This window comes from Rhamphochromis longiceps, unplaced genomic scaffold (genome assembly GCF_057381845.1).
Source record: "Rhamphochromis longiceps isolate RC_006_pf unplaced genomic scaffold, R_longiceps_female_GT1.1 unmapped_scaffold_4, whole genome shotgun sequence".
In the NCBI taxonomy this organism is placed as follows: Eukaryota; Metazoa; Chordata; class Actinopteri; order Cichliformes; family Cichlidae; genus Rhamphochromis; species Rhamphochromis longiceps.
Window position 1 is genome coordinate 216,320 of NW_028187224.1, and position 25,123 is coordinate 241,442.

Below are 25,123 nucleotides of genomic sequence, written 5' to 3' on the forward strand. Positions count from 1 at the left end.
TATAATCATCAACCTGGAGACTAATGAAAAGTATAATAGTGAAAAAAAGCCTTTATTATTTGAGTAATGCCTGAATCTGCTCAGAGACGGAGACAACACAGAGGTGTTGATGACAGTTTGACATTAACTGAATTAAAAACTAGGGCTGTCAAATGATTAAAATTTTTAATCAGATTAATCACAGCCTAAAAATCAATTAATCATGATTAATTGCAACTCGAAATATGACCAAAATGTGTGCAAACATACGGACAGATAGCGGATTTTTACACACTTGTTAGTGTTATTTAATGCTAAGACCACGCTGAGTGGCCTGCGTTCACTCAGCGTGGTCTGACGTAGGCTGGGTGTTGTGCTGGAAGCGAATTAATCACAGCCTAAAAATTGATTAATCGCAACTCGAAATATATGTGTATATGTGTATATGTGTAAAAATCGGGACAGATAGTGGTTTTTAACACACTTGTTTGTTTTATTTATTATTAATTGTGAGTACAAACAGTACAAGCAGAACAGGGCTTCAAATAATTGTGAGGGATTTTTACTGAATGTTTTCCACCCGTTTAAATCTAGCACATTGTTTTATCCATATACATCTTCAAGTTCACAGAACATAGGCCTAATTCAACAGGCAAAATAGAAAAAATCTCCAATCATCCTTTTGGGTAAGGTAGAGTAGTGCAAAAAAATATGAACAACAGTGAAAAGTATTGTTTAAATCACATTCAACCATAGAACAAGCTCTAAACACACGGTCCTCTGGTCTACTCATCCTTCAGCCAGTTGCTGAGACAAACCAACTTGTCCACGTTCTCTGAGTGCAGAGCAGACCTCTTCTTGTTCACAATGTGCCCTGCTACAGAGAACAGCCTCTCACAGGGCACTGTGGAGGCAGGAGTGGCCAGGTATCTGCGAGCAAGGCGGGCCAGCTGGCTGTGGGCTCCTGCATGAGCTGCCCACCACTGTAAGGGTGAGTAGAGCAGTGCAGGGCTCTGCTCTGTAGCGCTGTATGGCTCTGTCCTGCTGTACCTCCTCCTCTGACTCAGAGTCAGAGTCCATCTGCAGCAGGCTCAGCCTCTTCTTGGCTGGACCTTCTTCTGCAGTGTGTGATCTTCTAGGAGAGTCTTCATGCAGCATGCCTGCCAGTGTGATCCACACTGCTTCTCTGTCAGTCTTGGGCACACTGCGTAGGTCTTTAAAACGTGGGTCCAGTGCAGTTGCGATCTGGAGCCATGCATAGTTGGTATGTTCCTGGCGGGAAGCAAGGTCTTCCTTAAACTTCTCTTTAAACCTCACCACATATGCAGGGTCCTCATCAGTTACTTCCATGACACGGCGCAGGTGGCAGAAGGCTGGTAGAACTACAGAGCAGGAGACGTAGGCCTCTCCTCCCAGCAGTTCAGTCACATATCTGCAGTGGAATACACACACACACACACACACACACACACACACACACACACACACACACACACACACACACACACACACACACACACACACACACACACAGATAAGACAGCAAATTAAAAAAAGCTTTTTATTACTAGGTATTAAGACATTTTCATAATAACAAAACTGATTTAAGATGTATGTTTGATACATTTAATCTAAACCTACAATTATGGTCACAATGACAGGCTCACCTGCAGGGCTCTAGAAGTGTCTCCAGTCTCTGAAGTTTGTCCCACTCTGGAGGCGTCAGGAGGACAAGTTTATGCTTTTGTTTATCCAGAGTCGCGGTTACTGCAGTTTGGTTGCGGATCAAGCGCTTCACCATCTCCAGCGTGGAGTTCCAGCGTGTAGGCACGTCCTGGGCCAACGGCTCCTGCTTGCGCCCCAGTGACACCTGCTCTGCGTTCAGCTCTGCTGTGTTTGCTGGGCTGTGCTTAAAATGGCCAACAATTTTGCGGCATTTGGCCAGCGCAGTGACAAAGCCACTGTCTGCGAGACTCACTGTGATGCATCTCTGTAGAATGTGCGCGGTACACGGCATGTGATTGAATGGCATGATGCGAGCCGCAGCGATCATATTGCGCGCACTGTCCGTGCCTACTGTTGTCACCTTCTCCTCAATTCTCCACCTGCGAGCAACAGTCTGGAACTGCTCTGCACAAGCCTCCGCAAAGTGCCGCTCTTCCGTTTTCATTATAGTCAGCGCAAAGGATGTCAGACCCCAGGCTTCAGTGATTAAATGCGCAGTAACTCCCAGGTAATTGTTATTACTCAATGATGTCCAGTGGTCTCCTGTCAGAGCCACGCATTCTGTGTGAACCAAAGCCTCTTCTTTTTTCTTTTTCTCCGTTTCATACAGTTCGTGGATTCGAATTGTTATTGTGCTTCTCGCTGGGGGCTTGTAGGACGCGTCCTGAGATGCAACCTTTAAAACATCCGCAAAGCCCTTGTCCTCCACAATGCTTAGCGGTCTGCAGTCCTTTGCTATCCATTTGGCTATATTGTCGGTCAGTTTGTCCAAAGAAGACTTACCGAGTGGCCTGCGTTCACTAAGAGTGGTCTGACGCAGGCCGGGTGAAGCTGCTGCCCCGACAAACGCGTGTTTGGCATTAAGGTGGTATTTTAAGGTCGAATTTGAACGGTGAAATTGAAACTCTTTACTACAGTGAGTGCAAATTACAACGCGTTTGTTTATTATCCCATCTATGTTCTTCTTGTATTTGAATTCCCCATCCAGAAGGCCATCCTGTTCCTGCTTCTCCATTTTCAGTGGCGCGGTAAACAAATCAAGTGGAATTATGGGAGCGACTTTTTTTTTTTTTTTATCTGCGTGTTGCGCTAAATAGTTAAATATTCTAATGTAATTAATTCCAAAATTTAATTATCGCAATTAACGCGTTAATTTCGACAGCTATATTAAAAACAAAGTGCTCTTATTGTGAAAATCTGCCTCCTACTTCTTTAAATCATTTGTATGTATTTTTTAACCTCACAGTGAAACATTGAGGCATTAATCTGACACAGTTTGATCAGCAGCTGTGTTTTCACTGACGTTTCACTTTGATTTGTTCAGACTGAGCAGAGAGGATCGGTTCTCTGTGTGCGCACTGCTGAGAAACACAAGCTCATTTCTGCTGTTTCATGAAAAGTGTTATGGAGGAACAAGAAGTTCAGCCTCTAAACTCTCAGCGTGAGGACTGAGTGAAGAGTTTCAGAGCAGAGAGCTTTGGCTCACAGCTTTTAGCGTCTACACAAAGAGACGATTACGCACTTGATCTGAGAACATCTCCACCTCCTACAAACAAACTCTCCTACGAGCAGCTGTCACAACCACAACAGGCAGAAGACTGGATTTCTTCAGGTCAGATTTACTGCAGTTTGCATAAATTGTGTGTCACAGACATTGTAGTTCACATTTGTGTGACTCGTTTAAATCTTCTCCTCCTGAAAGTGAAACTCTTACAAACACATCAGGCCACAACCTGCTGCAGGTTGTGCAGCAGGTTGTGGACATCGATTCATTAATGTTGAATTCTCTGCAGCTGCTCTGTTGCCATGTTGTTGCAGTACCGTATTTTCACGACCATAAGGCGCACTTAAAAGTCTTAGATTTTCTTCAAAAAGTACGGCGCGCCCTATAGCGCAGTGCCCCCTATGTGTTGTAAGGAGGACGTAGTAGAGAACACCATGAGAACGTTAAAGGGTGAAGTGTGGGCGTTGATCGTATATACCGGGACAATCGCACATACGTGTATAAAAGAACAGGTATGTGCGTTATGCAGGACATCGTTGTTTTAACAACCCTGAAAATGGCAAAGAGACACGCTTACGAAGCACAGTTTAAACTGAAGGCCATCAGCTACGCGGAGGAACATGGAAATCGAGCAGCGGCGAGAGAATTTAAGGTTAATTTAATGAATCGATGGTTCGCAAATGGAGGAAGCTGGAAAACAAGCTCCGACAGGTCAAGAATACGCAGCTGAGTTTCCGCGGACATAAGGCGATTGATAGAGGATTTTTATGAAATACAATATAATCAAGTGTGTTTTATTTTCTAGTGTTCATATATTTTCACATAACCAAGCCTATTGTTAAACAAAACACAATGCATTCCTTACTTCAGTGTTTGAGATGTTTGACAAGACAGGATATACATGCATTCTTTACTTCAGTGTCTGTGATGTCAGATAAGCATGAATACTGCTGTGTCGTTATTTTTCAGTTTGTGTGCAGAGGTTAGATAGCTAAGACAATGCCTGAGCTCTCCCCTTTCCGTTAAAAGAGGAAGTGCTATGTAATCCATTTTGAACTATAAATAAAGCAAGCAGCCTGTACTCGTTGTGTCTGTCTTCTCAGAGGCATTCACCCGTGTACACGTTCTTAAACTCTGAGTCGGTCTGCAGTGTCTTATTTCTCTTACTTGTGAACAGATGTCTAAACCCCTGACATTTAATTGGTCCTTCGTAGCCGGATAACTAACTGTTATTTTTAACGTCTAGTTGTCCACAGACGGTTTTCATCGGATTCTGACGTCCTGTTGCCTGCGCTGGAAAAAATCTGTGCACAGTAAAAAGGAAAATCCGGGAGCATGAATTCGATCTCTGGTCAGCGAGGCCCCACGACGCCAGGACCAGATGTGCCGGATCCAAAACGCAGCGCCACAGTAAGGTGAATATGAAACACTGCATTCCATCTAGCGCTAAAATACGTTGATATTGAGATTTTCCTTTAAAATAGTGTGTAAACCTGGTTAGCGCCGACAGATCTCAATCCAGAAGGGATTTAAGAGACAACAGGCAAGAGCGAAATTCTAGAAATCGCTATTAAAAGTTCCGGTTGCTTTGGGAAAGCAGCTGTAACGGAACGAGTTCCGGTCGCTCTGGGAGTGGCTGCAACGGAACAGTTAGAAGGTTGCACAATAAAAATACGGAAAGTCTCAATAAAAATTATAAAAGCGCGCTCTGTTTGTGTTAACAAAGAGAAGTGAGTTGTCATTTACGACCCAATACGCGGTCGAACCCTTCTCAAGCTGTTTTCCTGTGTACACTCATGAACTGGCTGGAGTGGGAAACTAAGGTTGTGCGTCATCACGTAAAATCAATAACCGCTTTCTCAAATAGTGAGAAAGTAGAAGCCTGTTATTGATCACCTGCCCGCTCCTTTGTGCCAGAGAAGGTGTCACAGTTCTGACGTAATTAGTTTAAAATGGGTAACTCTAAAACTAAAGTAAAATTAACAGCAGATGAAGAGTGGTTAGAAAAAAACTGTTCAAATGCAGGAATAGTCAGTGCAAAAAGGTGGAGAAATACAAAATAAAATATATTGTCCAGCTTGGCAAGGCAAATGCACCCCTGATTTAATAAATGCTTTAAAAACCGCTTTGCAAAAAGAGCTATATGTGGAAAAAAGTCAGAAGAAAAAAGCAAAACGTCTAGCAGAATGGCATCTTTTCAAAGTGATGATGACAGACGTAGAAGACGTGGAGAGGAAGGAAGTGAAACAGATGAAGCGGAAGTTTACAATATAGAACAACTGCTGCTAGGGTCAGAAGCCAAACCAACAGTTGTAGTATATGTGAAAGGTGTGCCGTTAAAAAAAAATGTTTTGAGACACAGGAGCTTGTAAAACTGTTTTAACTGTAGAAGTCCCAAATGTAACATTTTCAAAAAACACTATAATTGTGAAATCAGCCTCAGGACATGTGACAAAACAGCATCTAACCGATCCCCTTTTTATGTCACATAGAGATAGTGGCCGTGGCTGCAAAAATCAGTGCATTTATGACCCATCATGCCCAGATTGTATGAAATAAATAAAAGGAAATCATTCATATGAAGACCTTTTCTTTTTTCTTTTTTTTTTTTTCTTTTTTAAATGACATCAGAAACAGCAGTATGCGACATTACGTGATGGCAGAGCTTCAGTTCATCCTTTGTCATTTTTTTTTTTTTTTTTTTAATAAATAGGACAGGGGGAATGAATGAGAGAAAGAGGGGGAGAGAAAGAAAGAAAACCAAAGGGGAGAAGAGACGGTGAGAAGGGGGGGGAAGAGAGAGAAAAAAAAAAAAAAAGAACTCCTGGGTCACCTGTATGGAGAAAAAAAACAAACAAACAAAAAAACAAACAGAGGAGACAGCAAACAACAAAGAGCAACATAATAATAGAGAAAACAAAGCACCATCACAATAAACTAGCTAGTCATAGATATCAATATTTACTAAATAATAAACGATATTGTGCAGCACGCAAGATAGACAGCGCACAGTGTGCTTTGAGGCAGCAGCCAAGAAAGCTTTAGTCCGCGTCTGTGAATACCCATGTGTGCATACCTGTGTGGATCAGCATGCTTGCATTCCAAAGGTTTCTCCATGTAATGATCTGCTAGGGAGTGTGGGGGGGCCACAGCCCCGTCCTCCAGGGTGTGAAGCGGGTATGGAGGAGATCAAAACTCCAGACATCCAGAGGCCCCCAGAACACAAGAGACCATGGAAGACCAACAGAGGGGCAGCTGCGCCACTGTTCCAGTAAGAGCTGAGGAGAGTCCCAGATGAGGGCTCGCCCAGCAGCCGCGGAGCAGAAGTCAGGGGGAGTTGCAGTGACGCGCCCGTGAGCTCCGCCGGCCCCCAGCTGTGCCTGAGTGACCGAGCCCCAGGCCGAGAGGCCGGGGGCACCCCACCTCCAAAGGGGCCCGAGCGAGCCCCAGGCTCCAGGCCCCGACAAGCGGCCGCCAAGGAGTGAGCCGGTGTGTACCCGGACGCCCACCCCCAGACACAAAGAACCACCAACACACCGACACCTGAGGGAGTCCGCCACCGGCAGGGGAAGTGGTGGTGGGTGGAGATAGGCCTCCAAACCTTGGAGGGCCTGAGATGTCCCCAGAGAGGTGGCGTCTGATACCCAACCTGACATATAGACACAGACATACAGGCACACACAGACACAAACATCCATTCCCACCCTCATGCTCTCATATGCACTCACTCCACACTCAACCAACGTGGAGACAGACATAAAGAGACGCTGTATACACGATCACACTCCCCAAGCGTACTCTACAAACCGGGTCTAGGTACCCTTGCCCCTGGAGGGGGGAATTGCACCCAGACCCAGGTGGTGTTACCCTTTTCCCTGCGGTGGGGAGAGGCAGACCACCCCGACTCCGCAGCAGCAGGGAGGCCCCACACCCCAGACCGCAGTGTGGACACCGCTAAGTTGATGAGCATGTTACACATTTTCTTTTATTTTTTATTTATTGGTTTTTTAGAGCAGAGGCTGCATGCTATTAAAAGCCAACACATGCAGCTGTCTGTGAGCTCAGTTTCCCCTCACACTTCTGCTTTGTTTCTGGCAACATTTTTCTTTGTCTTTTTGTGTCCTGACTCATGTATGTTTTTGTTTTTTGATTATTTTGTTGGTTTGGAAACAAATTTGTGCCGATACTTGAGGGATTGGGTGTGACGGGTACAAAATAATAAATAATAATAACACTATGAAAGTTGATAGTAGGGTGAGTGCAAGGCGGTGTGTGAAAAGAGGAAGTCTGAGAGAGAAGTGCGTGCGTAGGCAAACTGCAGAGTATGTGCGTCAAAAGAGGGTGTATTGTTTTTACATCAAGGTTTAGTAGAACTAAAGTAGAACGTCACAAACAAACAGATAAAAAAGTAAAATGAAGAGAAAAAATAACTGACAATTACATTAATGAATAGAAAACACACATACACAAAGTGCCATATGTGAAATTATTCTAGGAAAGAATCAGAAGTGGGATAGTTTAATATAAGATGCAATGAAGGAAGCAGCTTACACTCCTTTAATTTCCAGAGCCAGTGTGTTCCCTCCCCTGCCCACTTGGCCCCCGTATCAGGCGAGTATGGAAGGCTGGATAGCCCATGACGGGTAAGATCCCACCTCGAAACCCTGGGACAACCTAAGGCAGGCACAGTCACGATTACTCGGCCTCACTCAGTCCCTGTGAGCTCAGACTCACGGGTGAGATGAAGTGAAGAAGACGGGACCTCAAGGGTAAAGCCGCTGGGCTAAGGCGGAGGTGGAAAGTGGCAAGTGGAGCCCTAACTTCTGGCTGAGGACAAGGAATGCTGCTATTTAAGGTGGGAAATCAAAATTTGGGTTAGTAAATTTGGGAAGGAGTAAATTGACTGTTTAAAGGCAAAATTATGAAGGAGTCTGACACACTGGAAAAGCAACATATGCAAATTCACATACACAAACATAAAATACATTTGAGTTTGAAATTGAGGAACTCAAAGAAGCTATATGACAAAGTGAGTTATGAAAACAAAAAGTGATTAAAGTAGTTTTAAAAGAGTGACTTAGGAGTGCTCTGGGACTAAGTGATCAACAGTAGTGATCACTGTAGAAAGAAATAAAATAATTTAATAAGGTGGTAATGTTTAAACATATGTTTCTGTTGTTACAGCAACTCATTGAGAGATGACTCAGTATGCAAATTAGCTGAAGTGAGTGGTGACGCAGGAGCTTCCTGTGTGTGTGTGTGACTGAGGCTTTCAGAAGAGGAAGCATAGCAGACAAGAGAAGTGCAGAGTTGGGTAGGAAATTTATAGTTTAGTGATTATATGTTGTCGTAAAGGGGTTTTATGCTGAATTTAAGTATGTTAAAGGGGGTGATTTTTGTGTGCAAATTGTGTGGTTTTAATGAGACTTTCGGTGTATTGAGGGGGTGAGATTATGTGGTGGCAAAACTTGTGTGTTTAAGGTTGTTGGGGTGATGGGTTGATTCTGTCAGTAAGGTTTGGGTTGTTGTTGTTTTTGTTTTAATAGAGGGAGTTTTAGGAAACATGGACATGTCTGAGGGGCCCATTAGTTTGTAACAGTGCACTTAAAGAAAACCTGTCAGGTGATTTTGTTTTGTGTTTTGTGAGCTAATAATCAGCTCTATTTTTTCTCATTTCTGTTCTAAGCAGGCCTGCAACAGCGCTGACAAATTCTCGGGGAGAGCAAATAAAAGGGGGGCTTTCCAGATTACAATTGGCTGAGGAGAAAGCTACCTGTGGGGACTGATCAGGTCGTAAGTCCCTGTCCAAAATTGTAGGATTTTATGCGAGTCAATCCAGTCCAAAAGCATAAAGAAATATTTTCCTATGGAAAATAAAAAAAAAATGAATGAGCTCATTTTGCTGAGGGTGGAGAATCTGATCGTGCGGGAAGCTCCACTATTAGCAAATATATGGTGTGACTGCATGTGAGTGAATGTGTGGCTGGGTGAGTGAGGATGCATAAATGTGGACAAACAATTGGCTTTTACCAGAGAAAATTTCTGTTTTGTAGACTGGGGTTAGATTATGGGATTATAGTATATTGTTGGGAGAATGCCAAATGTTAAAGGGGAAACATTTTTGATGTAACTCATGTTACCATTAATTGGAGAAACACATGACTGATAATTGTTCTGTTTCAAGTTTATTTTTATGACATAGATTGGATCATGAGTGGGGAAAAACTAAGCATTTTGAGTTTTGTATAGTATTGTGACACATTTCATGTGTCAAAATAAAAGGGGGAATTTAGGGTTTAATAATTTAATTGTTTAATAATTTAGGATCATTTTAGGACTTTTTTGGTTCTTATTATGCGTGATTATGTTTGGGGGTTTGTTGATCATTTGGATATGGTAAAACTGAAACTGTTATGTTAAGGTTAAAGGATTAAAGAGGTTGTTTTCTTTTGGATCTTTTAGTAGAATAGGCGCTTATAATGATTTTCTGGTTAAAAAGGTGACTTAAGATTAGAGTAGAGGCACTTGCAGCAGCGACAATTCGTGTACAGGATGTTGATGATAGCGAGCAACCGGACGGGAAACCAGCGCTTAAAGAGTTTTAAAGGGATGAGTAACGTTGAAGAATATATATAAATACAAGTCAATAAGTTAAGAACATAATTAGGATCATGCTTTTGATTAAAGAGTCCCAAATAGGATAAGTTAGGGAGGTGCAGGAAAAGGTGTTTTGCTTCCTTTGCAGAAGATCCCGGCGAGGATCCTGGAGGCCCCGAGGCTTGATGAACCACATCAGACGAGACGCAAGAGGAGCACTAGAGACGTGCAACCTCACGACTCAATCTGGGGAACTGACGTACCAGACGAATTCAAACATGGACCAAAGGACAAAAAGTAATGCTTTCTCTATTCCCGTGGGCAGGAAATGCCAAAAACATGCTCAGGATAGAGACACTCGACTACCGTTTTGGACTGTTTCTGAATGCTTCAACAAAGATCAACAAGGCTCAGAATGAAGAAATCGATGCAGTGCGCATCACAATAATGCAACACCGAGTCGCATTGGACGTGATACTAGCCGAGAAAGGAGGCTTATGTGTGCTCTTCAACACGACTTGCTGCACATACATTCCTGATAATGTGCACTCCAACAATATGACTGACGCACTGGACGTGCTGCGACAACTGAGTCAAGCTCAACGACAGGACTACATCACTGGTGAAGAGGACTGGCTCACATGGCTTCTTAGTGGGTCATGGAAGACGTTGCTCATGAAAGGACTAGTACTCGTTGGAGTACTGCTCATACTCCTTTGCTTATTCTCAACATGCATATTGCCCTGTGTCCACAGAATGGTAAACAATATGTTCACCACAAAACTACTAGCATATGTCTCCCTACCCCAATACAAACCACAAGCAGAGATTGAACTTGAAGAAGATGAATTTTAACTGATGATCATGTATGTTTTCACCAAATGACATGCAAGTTGAAAATGTGACTAACAAGTGACTATGCATTGATTAAACCTGTGAAAAATATTAACAACAGGAGGGAATGATAGAGGATTTTTATGAAATACAATATAATCAAGTGTGTTTTATTTTCTAGTGTTCATATATTTTCACATAACCAAGCCTATTGTTAAACAAAACACAATGCATTCCTTACTTCAGTGTTTGAGATGTTTGACAAGACAGGATATACATGCATTCTTTACTTCAGTGTCTGTGATGTCAGATAAGCATGAATACTGCTGTGTCGTTATTTTTCAGTTTGTGTGCAGAGGTTAGATAGCTAAGACAATGCCTGAGCTCTCCCCTTTCCGTTAAAAGAGGAAGTGCTATGTAATCCATTTTGAACTATAAATAAAGCAAGCAGCCTGTACTCGTTGTGTCTGTCTTCTCAGAGGCATTCACCCGTGTACACGTTCTTAAACTCTGAGTCGGTCTGCAGTGTCTTATTTCTCTTACTTGTGAACAGATGTCTAAACCCCTGACAGCGATCATCGAGCAAAGAACGAGCGGGAGAAGCGTTTCGACGGTCACCATTCGGCTAAAAGCAGTTTCACTTTCACTTTTTATGAAACGGTGCCATTTTTCCATCCGGACCAGGACTACGGTAGCGCAGCAACTTCCAGCGGATTATAAGGAAAAGCTGGCCATCTTCCGCTCCTACTGCAGCAAACACATCGGCGACAAACACATCCAGCGATGGATGACCGATGGAGACCACAGTTTCACCAAGAGTGGAAGGCAGCGCCGGGAGAGTTACGCCACAATTTGCCAATGGATTGTAGATGCTTGGGCTAACATGTCTGCTGGCACTGTTGTTCGAGCTTTCGCAAAAGCCGGCATCATTTCCGAGGAGCCGCACGGCACGGAAAGTGACTCTGACGGTGAAGAAAGTGAACCTGGCATGTTTGATGGAGATTTAGCGCAGCTGTTCAATTCAGACACAGAGGATGAGGACTTTGATGGGTTTGATGATAAAAATGTGAGTACCAAACTTTGTTTTGCTCCTGCTTTAGTTTTAAATACGCACACTTGTATGCTTGTGTGTTGTTGATGATGACGATTACCGGCAATAGAAATGTGAGTAAGGTACCGAACTCAGGTTTGCTCCCGCTTTATTTTTAAATACTCATACGGTACTTGTATGCGCCCTATGGTCCAGTGCGCCTTATGTGTGTGTTAAATACAGTAAGGGCACACATAACTGAGACTGCGCCTTTTAGCACAGTGCGTCTTATGGTCGTGAAAATACGGTATATTAATAACTAACCTCGTGTTGTGGACAAATGATCTCAGTTGTTCTCGTATGGGCTCAAAATGTGGTCATAAATATTTTGTACTTGTAAAAAAGATTTGTGCGTGCGTAAAAAAGATTTGTGTGTGGACTTAGAAAAAAAAACCCTGCAAGTTACAAGTACGGATTTTGACCCTATTTTTCTTCCTTTCATCTGATTGGTCAATGTCATGTCAATCAACAATGTAACAATCCAATTAGAGAACAGATGGGTTTGGCTGTCGAGGGGCGCTTTTTTTTAACTGCAGGTCTTTGCCTGCATACATGCACATATGTCCCTCTGTGGGGGGGTCACTCCCACTAGGTTTATATCTGGGACTCTCCACCATTTGACCTTAGAACTGAAGAAGCTTCTCGGATGAGAGGTGAAACGTCTTCAAGTAACTTAAAGAAGTCCAGACGCTTTTCTTTGCAAGCTCCTTTGACATTTGACCACGAGCAATCTTTTCTGGTTTCTTTGTAGCCAGAAACCAGCTCTCTCCTCGGCTTCCTCCACTACACGCTTCCCCCACGCCAGTCTCCTCCGTCACTATAAAGGGGAGAGTCATGAGCTCCATCACCCTCACCTGTGCCGTCCAACGTCCCGCCACCAGCCTCCACTGCAGCAGGCCAGAGACCACACCCCTGCCACAATAAGTAAAAGTATATCCTTGCTGTACCCTTAATGCTAAATGTGCTAAATTAACTGCTGCCTTTGCCCCTTTGGGATTATTCTTATGTCACTGGGATGTTGACCTTTGACCTTCACATTAGAGAGATGGGCAGACATAATTAGTGTATGAATTTTAAAGTAACAGGTAATAAAGAGAGTGCAGCAAATGTAGTCAGGTTTATTACTCTGTATCACACATGAGTGCCCGAGGGAGGCGGGGCTGACTGGGGAGACACAGGAAACAGAGAGACAGGGCTGACTCGACATGAAACGATGAAACGTGGGACACGGGAACAGAAACTAAACACAGGCTGAAATGAACACTGAGGGAGGGAGAACTAAGATTACTGAGAGCCTGATAAATAAGAAGAACAAAAACCAAGAAAAACAAGAGTCAAAGAAAACCAAAAACACAAAGCATTGGGCCAGGACCCACTGCTGTGACATTTATATGTGATAAAAACATTAAAAACTGCTCAGATGTTGAAATCTTTCTACGTATACTTTAGGTTCAGCTCTCCAGCCTGGCATTTGGTTAAGCATGATTCAAACATTTGATTTTGTTTAACTGGTTTTAATTATAGTTACTTTTTGTGAACATTTGTTGCAGCATTTAAAAATACATCATTTATTTTCAAACTTTTATTTGATTTAGAGCATCATATTTGACCAACGTAAATGTTTTAATTTCATATAAAATAACTGAAACAGTGAACTAAATATCTGAAATCTTTCCTTCCTTAAAAGTTATAATCCTACTTAAGTTATAGTGCAAACGCTTAAGCAACAAATATACTTGATGCTAATTAATTAATATTTCCCTTTGATGTTGCAACTATGCGGTCACTTCTGTCTTTAAACAAAATAATATTTTCCAGTTACAGAAATCATAAAGTCCAAACTAAAGTGCTACTGTTGCTATATGCATTTTATATAAATCATGGATGATGGTCCTGACATGAAGGAAGAGAAAGTTACAGGTTGCATCCTTTGACTTTGTCTCCGTGCCTTTGGGCCATTTTCAGAAGGACAGATGTTTCTGTTCAATTCTTAAATCAATTTTTTCAAACACAAACACTATTTTAAAGCTTCTAGAGAGTAAAATATTCATGATAATTATAATAACAATAATAAAAACAAAAGCTCTCAGATCCATCAAACCAAGCAGCAGAAAGAACAATAACTGAAGAGAAAACTTTAACCTTGTAGACTTCATTATGTTCCAGCTGCTCTACAGACGCTGTGACCTCGAACTTAAGCAGGTCGTAAAGTATGTGCAGCTCAATAACTTCATAATCAGACCCTGTGGTATTTAGGCAGCAGAACAACTAAGAATAACAACTACAAATAATGTTTTTAGGTTTCTGTTGTACTGCAAGGTTCTGTACAGGAGAACCAAACCAAGAGCAAATATTACGTCTCATTTACACCTGAGCACGAAGAGCCATCAGCATTTAGCAAATTGAATCATCTTTGTTTAGATGCAAGAAGAATCATATAGAAATGAAAAAGTAGAAATAGAAATCCAGAGCAAAGATATCCTCTAATTCAGCGTAGCACATGTGCAGCTGCTGCGATTCACGTAAGCATTCGGCTCGTCGCTGTTGCAGATTTTTCTCTCGCTGTTCTGGCTCACAGCGCTGCAAACACAAAAATAAATATCCCCAAAGCTGTGAAAGGGAGCTAATTAGTAAGAGTATTGTTACTCTCCGCAGGAGTAGTCCAGCAGTAGAAATCAGTCCAATAACAAGGTGTGTAACATCTAGCAGGGTGACAGAAAAACCCAGGGTAACTTCTAAGGACCTCAACGTCTCTCTCACATTGTGTTTTTTAAACATGCTTCCATTTGTCACTTCAGTCTTTACTCTGAAATACAGGAAGAGAAATCATGGCTGAAACAATTTCTCATGAAACCAGGGGTGTGGTCCAACAGTCAGTTTGGTGAGGAAGGTTCCTAACTGAGAGAAGTGACCCAGAAGTATCTGTGTAGCAGCCACAATGAATCCAGATCATGAGCTTTATTAACTGATCAAAGTCTCTTCTTTCATCTTCTGTATCATTTAGTTTGCATTGGTAATGCCCATTATTGTAATGCTTTTTTAAGACGAGCAAAACTTTATTTCACTTTGGGTTAGCTGGGATAAGTGATGGATGGAGGGAATTTTACTTCAGCCACAGAAATCCTAAACAGGAAGGAGGAGCAGAGTTACAGTGGATCACTATCCAGCAGGGAAACAAGGTTTATTTCAATTTCTTGGCCATGAGTGAGATTTACTGAGTGGGCAAATTAGGGAGACGACACCATCAGATCCCGAGCCCTCCATGTGTTAATCAAGAGACGGCTGCTGTGCTACATCCATAAATAATGAATAAATTAGGAGCTAAAGCTGAAAGGACAGTTTATTTGTACCATCTTCACGTGAACACATTCAAGAACATCACAGATGAAGAAACATTAAAAACTTCCACACTACATAAAGCAAGAAAGATAGTTTTTCTTTCAGGTGGTTTCAGAAAAACAGAAACATCAAACATCTCCAAGACTCTCTTTGAAAGAACTAAAAACCTTTGTTCTCATGGTCCAATCATGAGTGAACTCCCCGATGAAGCCTTGTGTGCTAAAACATGTCAGAGTTTTAAAGGTTAAACATGAGTTTCCAAAACGTTTTGCTGGAGAACAATGAACTATTTGACTGAGTTTCAATCATTTACAGACGAGCAAAACCAGGACAGAGAAAAAAGGACAAAACTGACTCAGTAAAACAACAGAAAAGAAGATCCCATGTAGATCTGTATTATGTAGAAGTTCAGCCCAGCAACCAGTTCAGTTCAAAAAAGGTTAAATGATTCTATCTGAACTCTGTGGAGCCTGATCTCAAGCTTTTTGAGTCCGACACAGAAACCAGAGGATCTTTCTGTATCTTCAGATTCACTGTGATCCAGTGATGGGAGTGATTTCAGCCCTGAGTGATCGCGCTGATGTTTGCACAGAGCAGACAATGAGGTGAATGTTTGGGCACATTGGTAACAGTGAAACAGTTTATTAGTAACGTGGGATCGTTTGTGTGCAGAGTATGAACTGAGATTCCTGAAGCTCTTGTCACACTGGTCACAGCTGTAGTTTCCTTCCATGTGTGTACGTTCATGAATGTTACGACTACCTGACCGTGAGAAGCTTCTCTCACAGTGTCTGCACTTGTGTGGTTTCTCTCCTGTGTGGACTCGTTTGTGTAATTTAAGGTCCCTTGCAGTGGTGAAGGATGACCCACACTGATCACAGAGGTGCTTTTTAACCCCACTGTGAATCAGTTCATGTTGTTTTAACTCACTTGTTGTGGTGAAGCTTCTCCCACATTCTTTGCAGTATTTCAGTTTGTCTCCAGTGTGTCTACGTTGATGTACTTTTAGGGTATTTTGCTGACTGAAAGTTTTTCCACAGAGGTCACAATGAAAGTCTTTCCCACCACCACAGTGATGACAGGGTTGAGAACTGGATCCATCTGTGTCGCTCTGCTTCTAAACAAAGACACAAAGACAGTGTAAGTCAGTCCTTCAACATTTGTATCCTGAACGTCGCCTGAAATAAAGAGCATCTCTGCAGACGTCCAACTACATTTGACTGTTTCAGTTAACACACTCAGTTTACTGGGCTGCAATAACTACAATACTACCACCATAATACTACAGTAATACTAAAATCATAACTGAAAGGAAAATCTGAATAATCACTCAGAGCTGCTTTTCCAGGCAGTAGAATTGCTAACATGCTAACACAGTTTAATGAGCAGAGTTGTTCCAAACAGTCAGGCTAAAATGACAAGATAACAATATAAATACATACCTCACAGTAGCTGCACTTGTAGAGTCTCTTTCTGGTGTGGATCTGTTGGTGTCGTCTCAGGTGACGTGGAGATTTAAAAGTCTTCTCACACAGGTCACATTGATAAGGTCTCTCCTCAGTGTGGGTAAACATGTGTTGTTGTAAGTCTGTGTGAGTTATAAACTCTTTGCCACACTGTTCACAGCAGTACACATCATGTCTGGTGTGAATGCGTAGGTGTGTATTTCGGCTCCCTCTCTGGCTGAAAGTTTTTCCACAGATGTCACAGCTGTATGCCTTAATTCCAGAGTGGGTAACTAGATGCCTCTGTAAGTTGCTACTGTGAGTAAAAGCTCTGCCACACTGATCACAGCTGTACGCTTTAACTCCACTGTGGATGAGTTGGTGTGTTTTTAGGTAACCCTTCCAGGAAAAAGACTTTCCACACAAGTCACAGCTGAACGGTCTCTCTCCAGTGTGGATGACCTGATGCTGTTTTAGTTTAGCCCTCACAGTAAAACCCTTCCCACACTCGTCACAGCTGTGTTTTTTCTCTCCCTTTCTTCTGTGAGGTTTGTCGGCCTCCTGAGAGCGCTGACTTCTGGCTCCATGTTGGTCCTGCAGTGACAGAGATACAAACAGAGGCAGTGAGTGAAATGCAGTCGTGGAACAAACTCAACCTTCAAACTCCATTAACACTAGTTTTAAACCTGAAGGTGGAGCGTGGCACCAAACACCTTAAAGGTCTCTTATCCCCACCTGCTGGTAGTTCTAACACATTACATCCAACCTGCTGTTAAAGATAATTCATGACTGTTCAAACACTAAAATCATGCACACACACACACACACACACACACACACACACACACACACACACACACACACACACACACACACACACACACTATTTTATAATTTAGATTATTTTGTTGTTTCCTATTACATATTTCTATAATTTGTATAGATTTATACATAATTATTCAGTGATAATAAATCCTATGTTTGTTTATTCTAAAGGAACCCCGTTAGCTTCCACAACAGATGTTGCTCGTCTTCCGTCAAATACTCACATAAAATATTACACAATAAAGTGGATTCAAGATATCCACATAATTTCACTCTTACATCCACAGTGAGGTTTCACAATTGTTCAAATATAAGCAATCAATAATAATAATAATAATAATAATAATAATAATATCAATAACATTGAGGCACATTACACAAATTTCAAAAACAAATCATGTCTTACAATATTTACAACAACTAAAAGCTCTGTAAATCGGCTTTTAAGTGTTCATTGAAGTTTTGAATAATTCTCTAATTTTATAAGGCAACTTATTCCACTTAAAAGTTGCTCTAAATGTAACAGTTTTACAAAACGTTACTTTTAACTCGAGCATTTACTAAATTGCAGCTTGTTGAAAACTGTGTAATATGATGATGTATTTCATCTGGATACTGCAGCTGAGCAGAATAAATGTGGTGTGTTTAACAGAATTGCTTTCTTTAGAACTACAAGTAAGCCATAGAATATTTTAGCCTGTACAGGAAGCCAAGAAAGGTTATTATGCATTTGATCAATATTAGTATAGTATGAACATCTTCACACTAATCTGGACGCCTTATTCTGGACTAACTGAAGTCTGTTAAGATCTGTCTTATTAGCTGCTGACCAAATGATTGAACAATACTCCAGATGAGACATTACTAGTGCATTAATGACATCTTTCATAATGAAGAAGTGATACACAAAGAGCATTTCATAGCCATAGCTATGCCTTGTCGGCAGAGTTATGTGACATTAGTGATGTTTGTACTTTCAGCGTTAACTTGGTTTTAAAGCCTTTAAAATATACGCCGTTCAATAGTCGACCTTAATCCTACAGAGAATGTGATGATTTTGTGGATAATTAAAGTCAGTCATATATCCACAAACACAACAAGCTGAAAGTCAGTGATGCTGCTCGGTTTGCAGTCCTGAACATCACGGCACAAGCAGGATCCACTGCACTGTTAATGTTAGCTGTGTTATATTGCTGCCTCTGTTCGGTGGTGTCGAGCCAAACGCACTTTAACGTGTGTTTGAACGAGCTGACGGTTCACTCGTTAAGCTGAAAGAAAGATGCTTTAATCACAGCAGTCACACATGTGTCCACTGCACCATCTGGAACTCTTCTTGTTTACACTCGTAATAACACAAACACTAAATCCTGCTTCTCTGGTGCTGTTGTGTAGCAGTGTGTACACCTGAGACTGTCACCTGTCTGTCTGTCCTGCACTCTCTCTCTGTTTCTTTCTCTCTGATTGTGGAATAAAAGTATGAACATGTGTTTATAAGTTACACTTGTGTTTGAATCCTGCAGCTTATCACACATTTGATTTCCATGTGTGACGACTGCAAGTGTCCAGAGTGAGGACAGACTGAGGGAGCCACTGCTGCACATCATCTGTGAGGCTTTGCAGCCCTGATGATCCACCAGGACAAACTCAGCAGTGTGTGAGGAAGAGGAGGAGGAAGAGCCAGCAGCAGCTGACAGATGGAGAGAATAGACAGACTGTTCCCTGTTTGTGAAGGACTGCTAGGAAAGTTTAACATAACTGTCTGTGCTGAATCAGTCTTATTAGGTAATGTTCAAATAATGTGATCATCCCAGTGTTTTCAGTGTGGGAGAAAGTACTCAGGGCCTTCAAGTTACACACTATGAAAGGCAGCAACAAGTTTAATGTTCAGAAACCTAAAGTCTGTATCAGCAGCAGGATGGAGCTAAAAATAAATGTTGGTTTCAGTTCTATGAAGCTTTGAGTATTTTGGATCAGTAGCTGCTGTGTTTGTTGCATCATATTGCTGTAACTGTTTATATGCTTTATATATTCTGAGCTAAGTTGATCTATAGTGTTACATGATACACTCTCAGAAATAATATAAATATATATATATAAATAACTGTTAGTATCATGGTTGCTAGGCAACCTGGGCAGCGCGACGGAGGTTAGACGTCCCATTTCACGAACCTACGAGCCTCGCACTTCGGCCTTAGCGGTCTTTGAGTCTGCGGCCCTTGAGGACTTTAAAGCTGCAGAACCTGAATCGGGATACAGCCATGATGATCTCCAGCCTCGTGCTCGCCAACATTCTCACCTGAGTTAAGAAGACGATCACTGAAATGGTCTCAGCAGGTCCTTTGATGACAGCAATGAAATGCAGTGGTAAGGCTGCCACGATTAGTCGACTAGTCACGATTACGTCGACTATCAAAATCGTCGACGACTGATTTAATAGTCGACGCGTCGTTTGACGCTTTGTAAGATCCCAAAAGACGCAGGAATAATAGCAGGATTTAAGAGTGTAATAACGGACTGAAACAGAAGATGGCAGCACTGCATGTACAAGGATGCCAGCTGCCGTTAAACCCCGAAGAAGAAGAAGCTCTGTCCCAGAATTCATAGCGCGGCCCAGCGCAGTTTCCAACAATGGCGGCAGCTAGTTAGTTTTAATATTACTCTTATTATTCTTTCTGGGTCACAAAATAAACGTTTAACATATTTTCAGGCGAGAATGTAGCTGTGTAAACCTCAAATATCGGCTCAGTTTATCAAGACATCACATATTTTCAAAAGCGCTCCGACGTTTTCGGAGACGTCTGTTACCCACTAGCTCGATAGCTAGCCGGGGGCCATGAGAGCACCGGACTCCCGGCAGATCGTTTTCAAACCCACCGCCCTACTCAGGTTAAACATGATATATAAGTCACTTAGATAACTTAAAAATATTATTGTTTGGCTTTTTTCAGTATTTTATTTGTTCCTGAGTAATTCGGCTGAGTTTATTAAACTTCACCAAAACAATCTGCACATTTAATTAAAATTTAATAAACTACCATCTTGTCTTTATTTTTAGTTAGCACATACCTTAAACACTTAAAGCTGTAAGCTAATGATAGTTATATAAGAGCAGATGCTGCTGGTGCAATAAGCTGTACGTTTTACGTCCAATGGATGATGATCTGATTAGTCGACTAATCACAAAAATAATCGGTGACTAGTCGACTATCAAAATAATCGTTTGTGGCAGCCCTATGCAGTGGTAAGGCGTTTTGGGGATTAAGTTCGTTTTCATGGCAAAGAAGGACGATGCAGTTCATCTGATTACTCCTCATAACATTCTGGAGTGCAGGCAAAATGCTATTATAAAAACTTAAGCAGCAACTTCTCCAGCTTCCAATATTTATGCAATTCTCAAACCTTTTGGCCACGACTGTATAACCTCTTCTGAAGTTTAGTGGATATTATACATGGTTATGCTCAGGATGTGTCGGCCAGTTTCCACTGGAAACGCCTTTTGGTTAAACTGTCAGCGAGGAATTTGCATTTGCACTGTTACATTTTTATATAACTTTAATGCACATAAACAACAGCTGCTTGTTTCAGTGAAAATACATTGATGGGTTTTTAATAAAGTTGTGCAGCTGTAAAGTATTTTGTCTGGTGTCAATTCTATCGTCAGCTACATCGTTATGGCAAATGTTCAAATGTATATGGTGATAAATATCTTTGGTCATATGGTCCTGCTCTGTCTGTCACCTTCTGTGTTGAGCTCATTGTTTCCTCTGTAGTGGCTGAGCTGAGTCCAAGTAGCTGAAAATGTTCCTCTGCTGCTCCGTCAGACTCTCCTCCTCCTGCTGATCAGCTGGGACACAAAACAGATCTTTGTTAGGCTCCACACTGCACTGAAGAGTCAAAGTGTCTCATATGTTCATCTGACAAGTAAAAGAACACATTTTTGTTTCCCGAGGTGGGCAACTTGTTGGAAACAAACACAAAAGGTTTGAGCACTGATACCTGCCATTGCTGGCATTGAAAGATGCAACGCCAGCAATGTGGATTGTCAAGACTCAAACCAATCATCAAGCAAAGACAACAGGGATCATTTGTTTCTGTTTATTTAGCATTCACAGCATTTGTAGTTGCCTTCTGTGCAGGGGAAGTCCACGCACACTGTGTGGTACCGCCATCCGCAGAAGGTGCATTCAACCTCTGTAAGAGAAACGAGATTGTCTGAGACTGAAATGATATTCACTAAAGAAGTGGTGATTTGTAAAACTTCAAGTGTATGATAAGGTGAAAACAAATACACAACTGCATGTCATGTAGTTGAAGGTTTTTTTTCTTTTGGAAGACCGGAAAACACTGAAAGTTACAAATTAGTCCTTTATTTATCCAGGTAAAAAAAAAATCTCATTGAGATTAAAAATCTCATTTCCAAGAGAGACCTGGCGTCATGGCAACACAAGTCACATACCACACAGGTATATAACATTTAAAACAAACACAATATCCCAACATGTGTAACAAATGTATTGTGCTTGAAACAAATTCAGAATAGGTGATAAAGCAGCTGCACATGTGTGTCACGAGTAAATCTGGCTGTATAACAAACAGAAACAAGTGATCTGCTGTCTTTGCTCAACGGTTGGTTTGAGTCTTGACAATCCACATTGCTGCCATCTTTCAATATGTTGAATGCACCAGTGTAAGTGCAGCCACTCAGACTCAATGTGTTCATAGAAACAGGTGCAGATGTGTCACGAGTTCATCCAGCAGTAGCTATGGCACTTGGCCACAGGGGGCAGCAGTGGACTGACCTGCATTCGAGACTGCTACAGCTGCTCTGTGACAGTCAGTAGATCTGCTACAAATTGCAGATCATATGCAAGTTTTGGAAATGACATTATAAATATTCCTAACTTAGCCATGGCAGCATTGTTGATGTATTACCTATATACTACAAATTATTCCACCTGCTGAAAAGTGGATCTAATGTGGGCGGACTCACACTTAGCAAATAAACCTGTGATGTGAGAATGTAATCAAACTGTTGATCAGAGGCAAAGTAATTTAAAGTTTATGATGCTATCGTCTAATGTTAGCTGACATGATGTTAGCTTGTAAACTTATGTTGTTGTCTGGGTCTCATGTCTGATCTGATGATAATAACTGTGACAACACAGAGATTAAATAAAGGACGTTGGTGGGACTTCTTATGTTAGAACTATAACTTCAGTTAAGGAGTGAGACGTAAGGTGACAAGGAGAATGAAGAGAATGAGAAAGAAGTAACTGGGAAGAGAAAATGAAAACAAAAATTTGAAATGATCAAATTTGTGTTAACAGATGATGGTGATTTTAAAAATTCAAGTAATTTAAAGGTTTTATCCTATTTGTTGTTGTTTTTTTCATATTCTTCTATTTGCAAGAGGTTATTAATAAAACAGGTTCTCTTTCTGGTTTCTCTTTTTGGACGCACTCTCTACAGCTTATCACATCCAAAATGGCGGATGTCAAGTACAAAACCTCGACAGAAACAATCAGCAAGAATTTTAGCATCAGTCCAAAATAAAACTGTCCAACTACAGAGTTTTAAAATCCAACTAAACTATGAACAGAGATCTTTTACAAATAGGCTATTGATGAGATGACAGTGGTAACAAAAACGTACACATCCGCGCACACAGACAAAATGGCGGGAGAGCGTTTAACGGTCGACCTCATGAGTCCGTTACCGTGAACTATGGAGCGGCAGATTTGTGCTGGAACTGAGCTGCACACAGCTGATGTTAGCCAGGAAACATTACACACTGCTAACGTTACCTTCACACGGAGCTCCACACGGAGACGATCAGCGTCAGGCACAAACACCAAGTTCAGAAAAGAGGAACTTTGAGCAGGAAGGAAAGAGTCAGAGCGGCGTTTGAGGACACGTTTACAACCACGAACATCAGAATCTGTCTGTGCTGCATTCAAGTGCAAGTTGGAAACTCACTAATCTCTGTCATGTTGTCCAAAGATGATTTATTTCTGCTGGTTTTCTTGTTTGAAACACAAACATGTGTCAGCACTTTGTTGTTCTTCACCCTGCAGCATTTGAATATTTCAGGAGTAAACTGATCATAAATTCATGAAGTCATGACTGAAAGTGCAGACTGAGAGTGGATCACATGATGTTTGAGGTGTGTCATGTGACATGTTCAGTATTGTCACACATGTCTAGATTGTCCCTGATATCATAACTGCTCAAACACTGATGATTATATTTGAAGAATTATTCCTGATGGCAGCAAAGTTTGAATGGAGCTCTCTGTCTGTGCTGATTTGTCGCCCTCTGGAGGTCAAAGCACAAACTGCATGATGTCACTGTAACCACCACGGTGACAGGAAGTGTTTTTAAATGATGAAATATGTCAGTGATGCTGATAGTGTGTTCATCACAGACGTTCAGGCTGACATGAATCAAAGTTAATGTCATTATGGACCAAGGACAGTACTCTGGGTCTCCTGCAGAACAACTCGAGCTGTGATACCTGAATGAAGAGCCTCTGCTGCTTTAAAGAAGGAGGCTCGAGGCAGAGGTGAGGTGCAGACCAACCAGCTTTTATTCAGCAACTTTAACAGAAGGATCAGAAAAATAAAACTATACAGCACAGTGATGCTGACTGAAGCCACAGCATTAAACTAAACAAGCATCGGATCATCTTTAACAACATCTAATAAATAATGACAACTATTTACTCCTGTATTTCCTACAATAAAGCCTGTTCAGATATTTGTTGCTGATGGAAATGTAAAAGGCTCCCAGGAACCAAAGGACAAAAACAGAGGCAACAGTCACAGCTGCAAAGGATCCCCTAACACATAAACTGGTTCGAAGATATTTTCTAGCTCTGCAGAGGAGCTTGATTGCACGGACAGTAAAAAGTGGATTCAATAACAGCAGCGAGCGCTGAGTGATATAACGGTGCTGCGAGCAGCAGTGCAAAGGCTCACACAGAGACAGCAGCTACACTGTGTGTGGATGTGATCCACAGTCACAGCTGTGGGTTTCAGTCAGTGTGTCTCTAACTTCATGGTCACATTTCAAAGCTTATTGGAGCCAGAAGATGTTCAAGTAAAAGATTTATTGCTGTACTCGTCTACCAGGATAACAGGAGGTTCATAAAGCTGTGTAATACTTCAGCTTTACATCATGCAGTAGTAGTTGTGTCCCTTTGTGTTTATTAGTGTGTTCACACGTCTACTTTAACTTCACTCTGTAATGAAAGGATTCAAATCACTGATAAATACATACATGCTGACTCTGAGTCTCAGTGAAGGAGGAAAGGATGGATGAAGGCAGCCTAGTGTGGGTCATGTGTGTCCAGCAGTCATCCAGGGCCTGGATCCATCTGTAACAGGAAGACAAAGTCCAGCCTGTAATCATCCTATCAGGCACAGCGTTTCCATCCAGCATCCTGACGACGCTAACAACCCGTCAAACGTCTCCTCTGGTCCACAGAAGTCACACTTCCTGTGTCATGTTTACCTTTTTAAGTGTGCTATTCAAGCCTGTGTGACCAACTCTGACTCTCCAGATTCCATCCTGGTCTCTGCTGCAGCTTCTTCTACACGACTGTTTTCTGTATAATAATATCTGCCTTTCCCGTCTCTGTCCCAGTGTGCCTGCCACTCGTCCTTCATCTTTACCTTCATTATACTCTTCACCTCACTTTCACTGTATTTTATAGTCAAACCTGCACGACTTCTTCTTGCTGCACCTTTTTAAACTTATCGTCCTGTTCATTGCATCAACACCGAT

At 41.7% G+C, this 25,123-nt stretch overlaps 2 protein-coding genes and 1 long non-coding RNA gene across 4 annotated transcripts; 1 reads left to right on the forward strand and 2 right to left on the reverse strand.

The window, feature by feature from the left end:
* Positions 1-454: 454 nt before the first annotated feature.
* LOC146640585 (E3 SUMO-protein ligase ZBED1-like) lies at positions 455-3,168 on the reverse strand. The gene is made up of 2 exons (XM_085400053.1): positions 1,647-3,168; positions 455-1,411 (listed from the first exon to the last, which is right to left on the reverse strand). Exons 1-2 carry the CDS (start codon positions 2,717-2,719, stop codon positions 874-876), a joined length of 1,611 nt encoding a protein of 536 aa, XP_085256179.1. The 5' UTR covers positions 2,720-3,168; the 3' UTR covers positions 455-873.
* A 773-nt stretch (positions 3,169-3,941) lies between these two features.
* Positions 3,942-19,061, forward strand: LOC146640586 (uncharacterized). 2 transcript variants are annotated; one of them, XM_085400019.1, is made up of 3 exons: positions 3,942-4,623; positions 6,341-11,705; positions 12,481-12,707. In XM_085400019.1, the coding sequence occupies exons 2-3, from the start codon at positions 11,193-11,195 to the stop codon at positions 12,550-12,552; spliced, it is 585 nt and encodes a 194-aa protein (XP_085256145.1). In that variant the 5' UTR covers positions 3,942-4,623; positions 6,341-11,192; the 3' UTR covers positions 12,553-12,707. The 2 variants fall into 2 exon arrangements, with proteins under 2 accessions (XP_085256145.1, XP_085256146.1); XM_085400020.1 differs by lacking the exon at positions 12,481-12,707 and adding an exon at positions 18,859-19,061 and having other exon boundaries at positions 3,943-4,623.
* Positions 5,796-6,407, reverse strand: LOC146640587 (uncharacterized). Its single transcript, XR_014910015.1, has 2 exons — positions 6,285-6,407; positions 5,796-6,041 (listed from the first exon to the last, which is right to left on the reverse strand). It is a non-coding gene; the product is annotated as an uncharacterized LOC146640587 (long non-coding RNA).
* Positions 19,062-25,123: the final 6,062 nt, after the last annotated feature.

Coding starts and splice junctions, on each gene's coding strand:
- LOC146640585 (XM_085400053.1), bottom strand. CDS start 2,719: ATGGAGAAGCAGGAACAGGATGGCCTTCTGGATGGGGAATTCAAATAC. Junction 1,412..1,646: donor ACACTTCTAGAGCCCTGCAG/GTGAGCCTGTCA, acceptor ATTCCACTGCAG/ATATGTGACTGAACTGCTGG.
- LOC146640586 (XM_085400019.1), top strand. CDS start 11,193: ATGTCTAAACCCCTGACAGCGATCATCGAGCAAAGAACGAGCGGGAGA. Junction 11,706..12,480: donor ATGGGTTTGATGATAAAAAT/GTGAGTACCAAA, acceptor GTTTCTTTGTAG/CCAGAAACCAGCTCTCTCCT.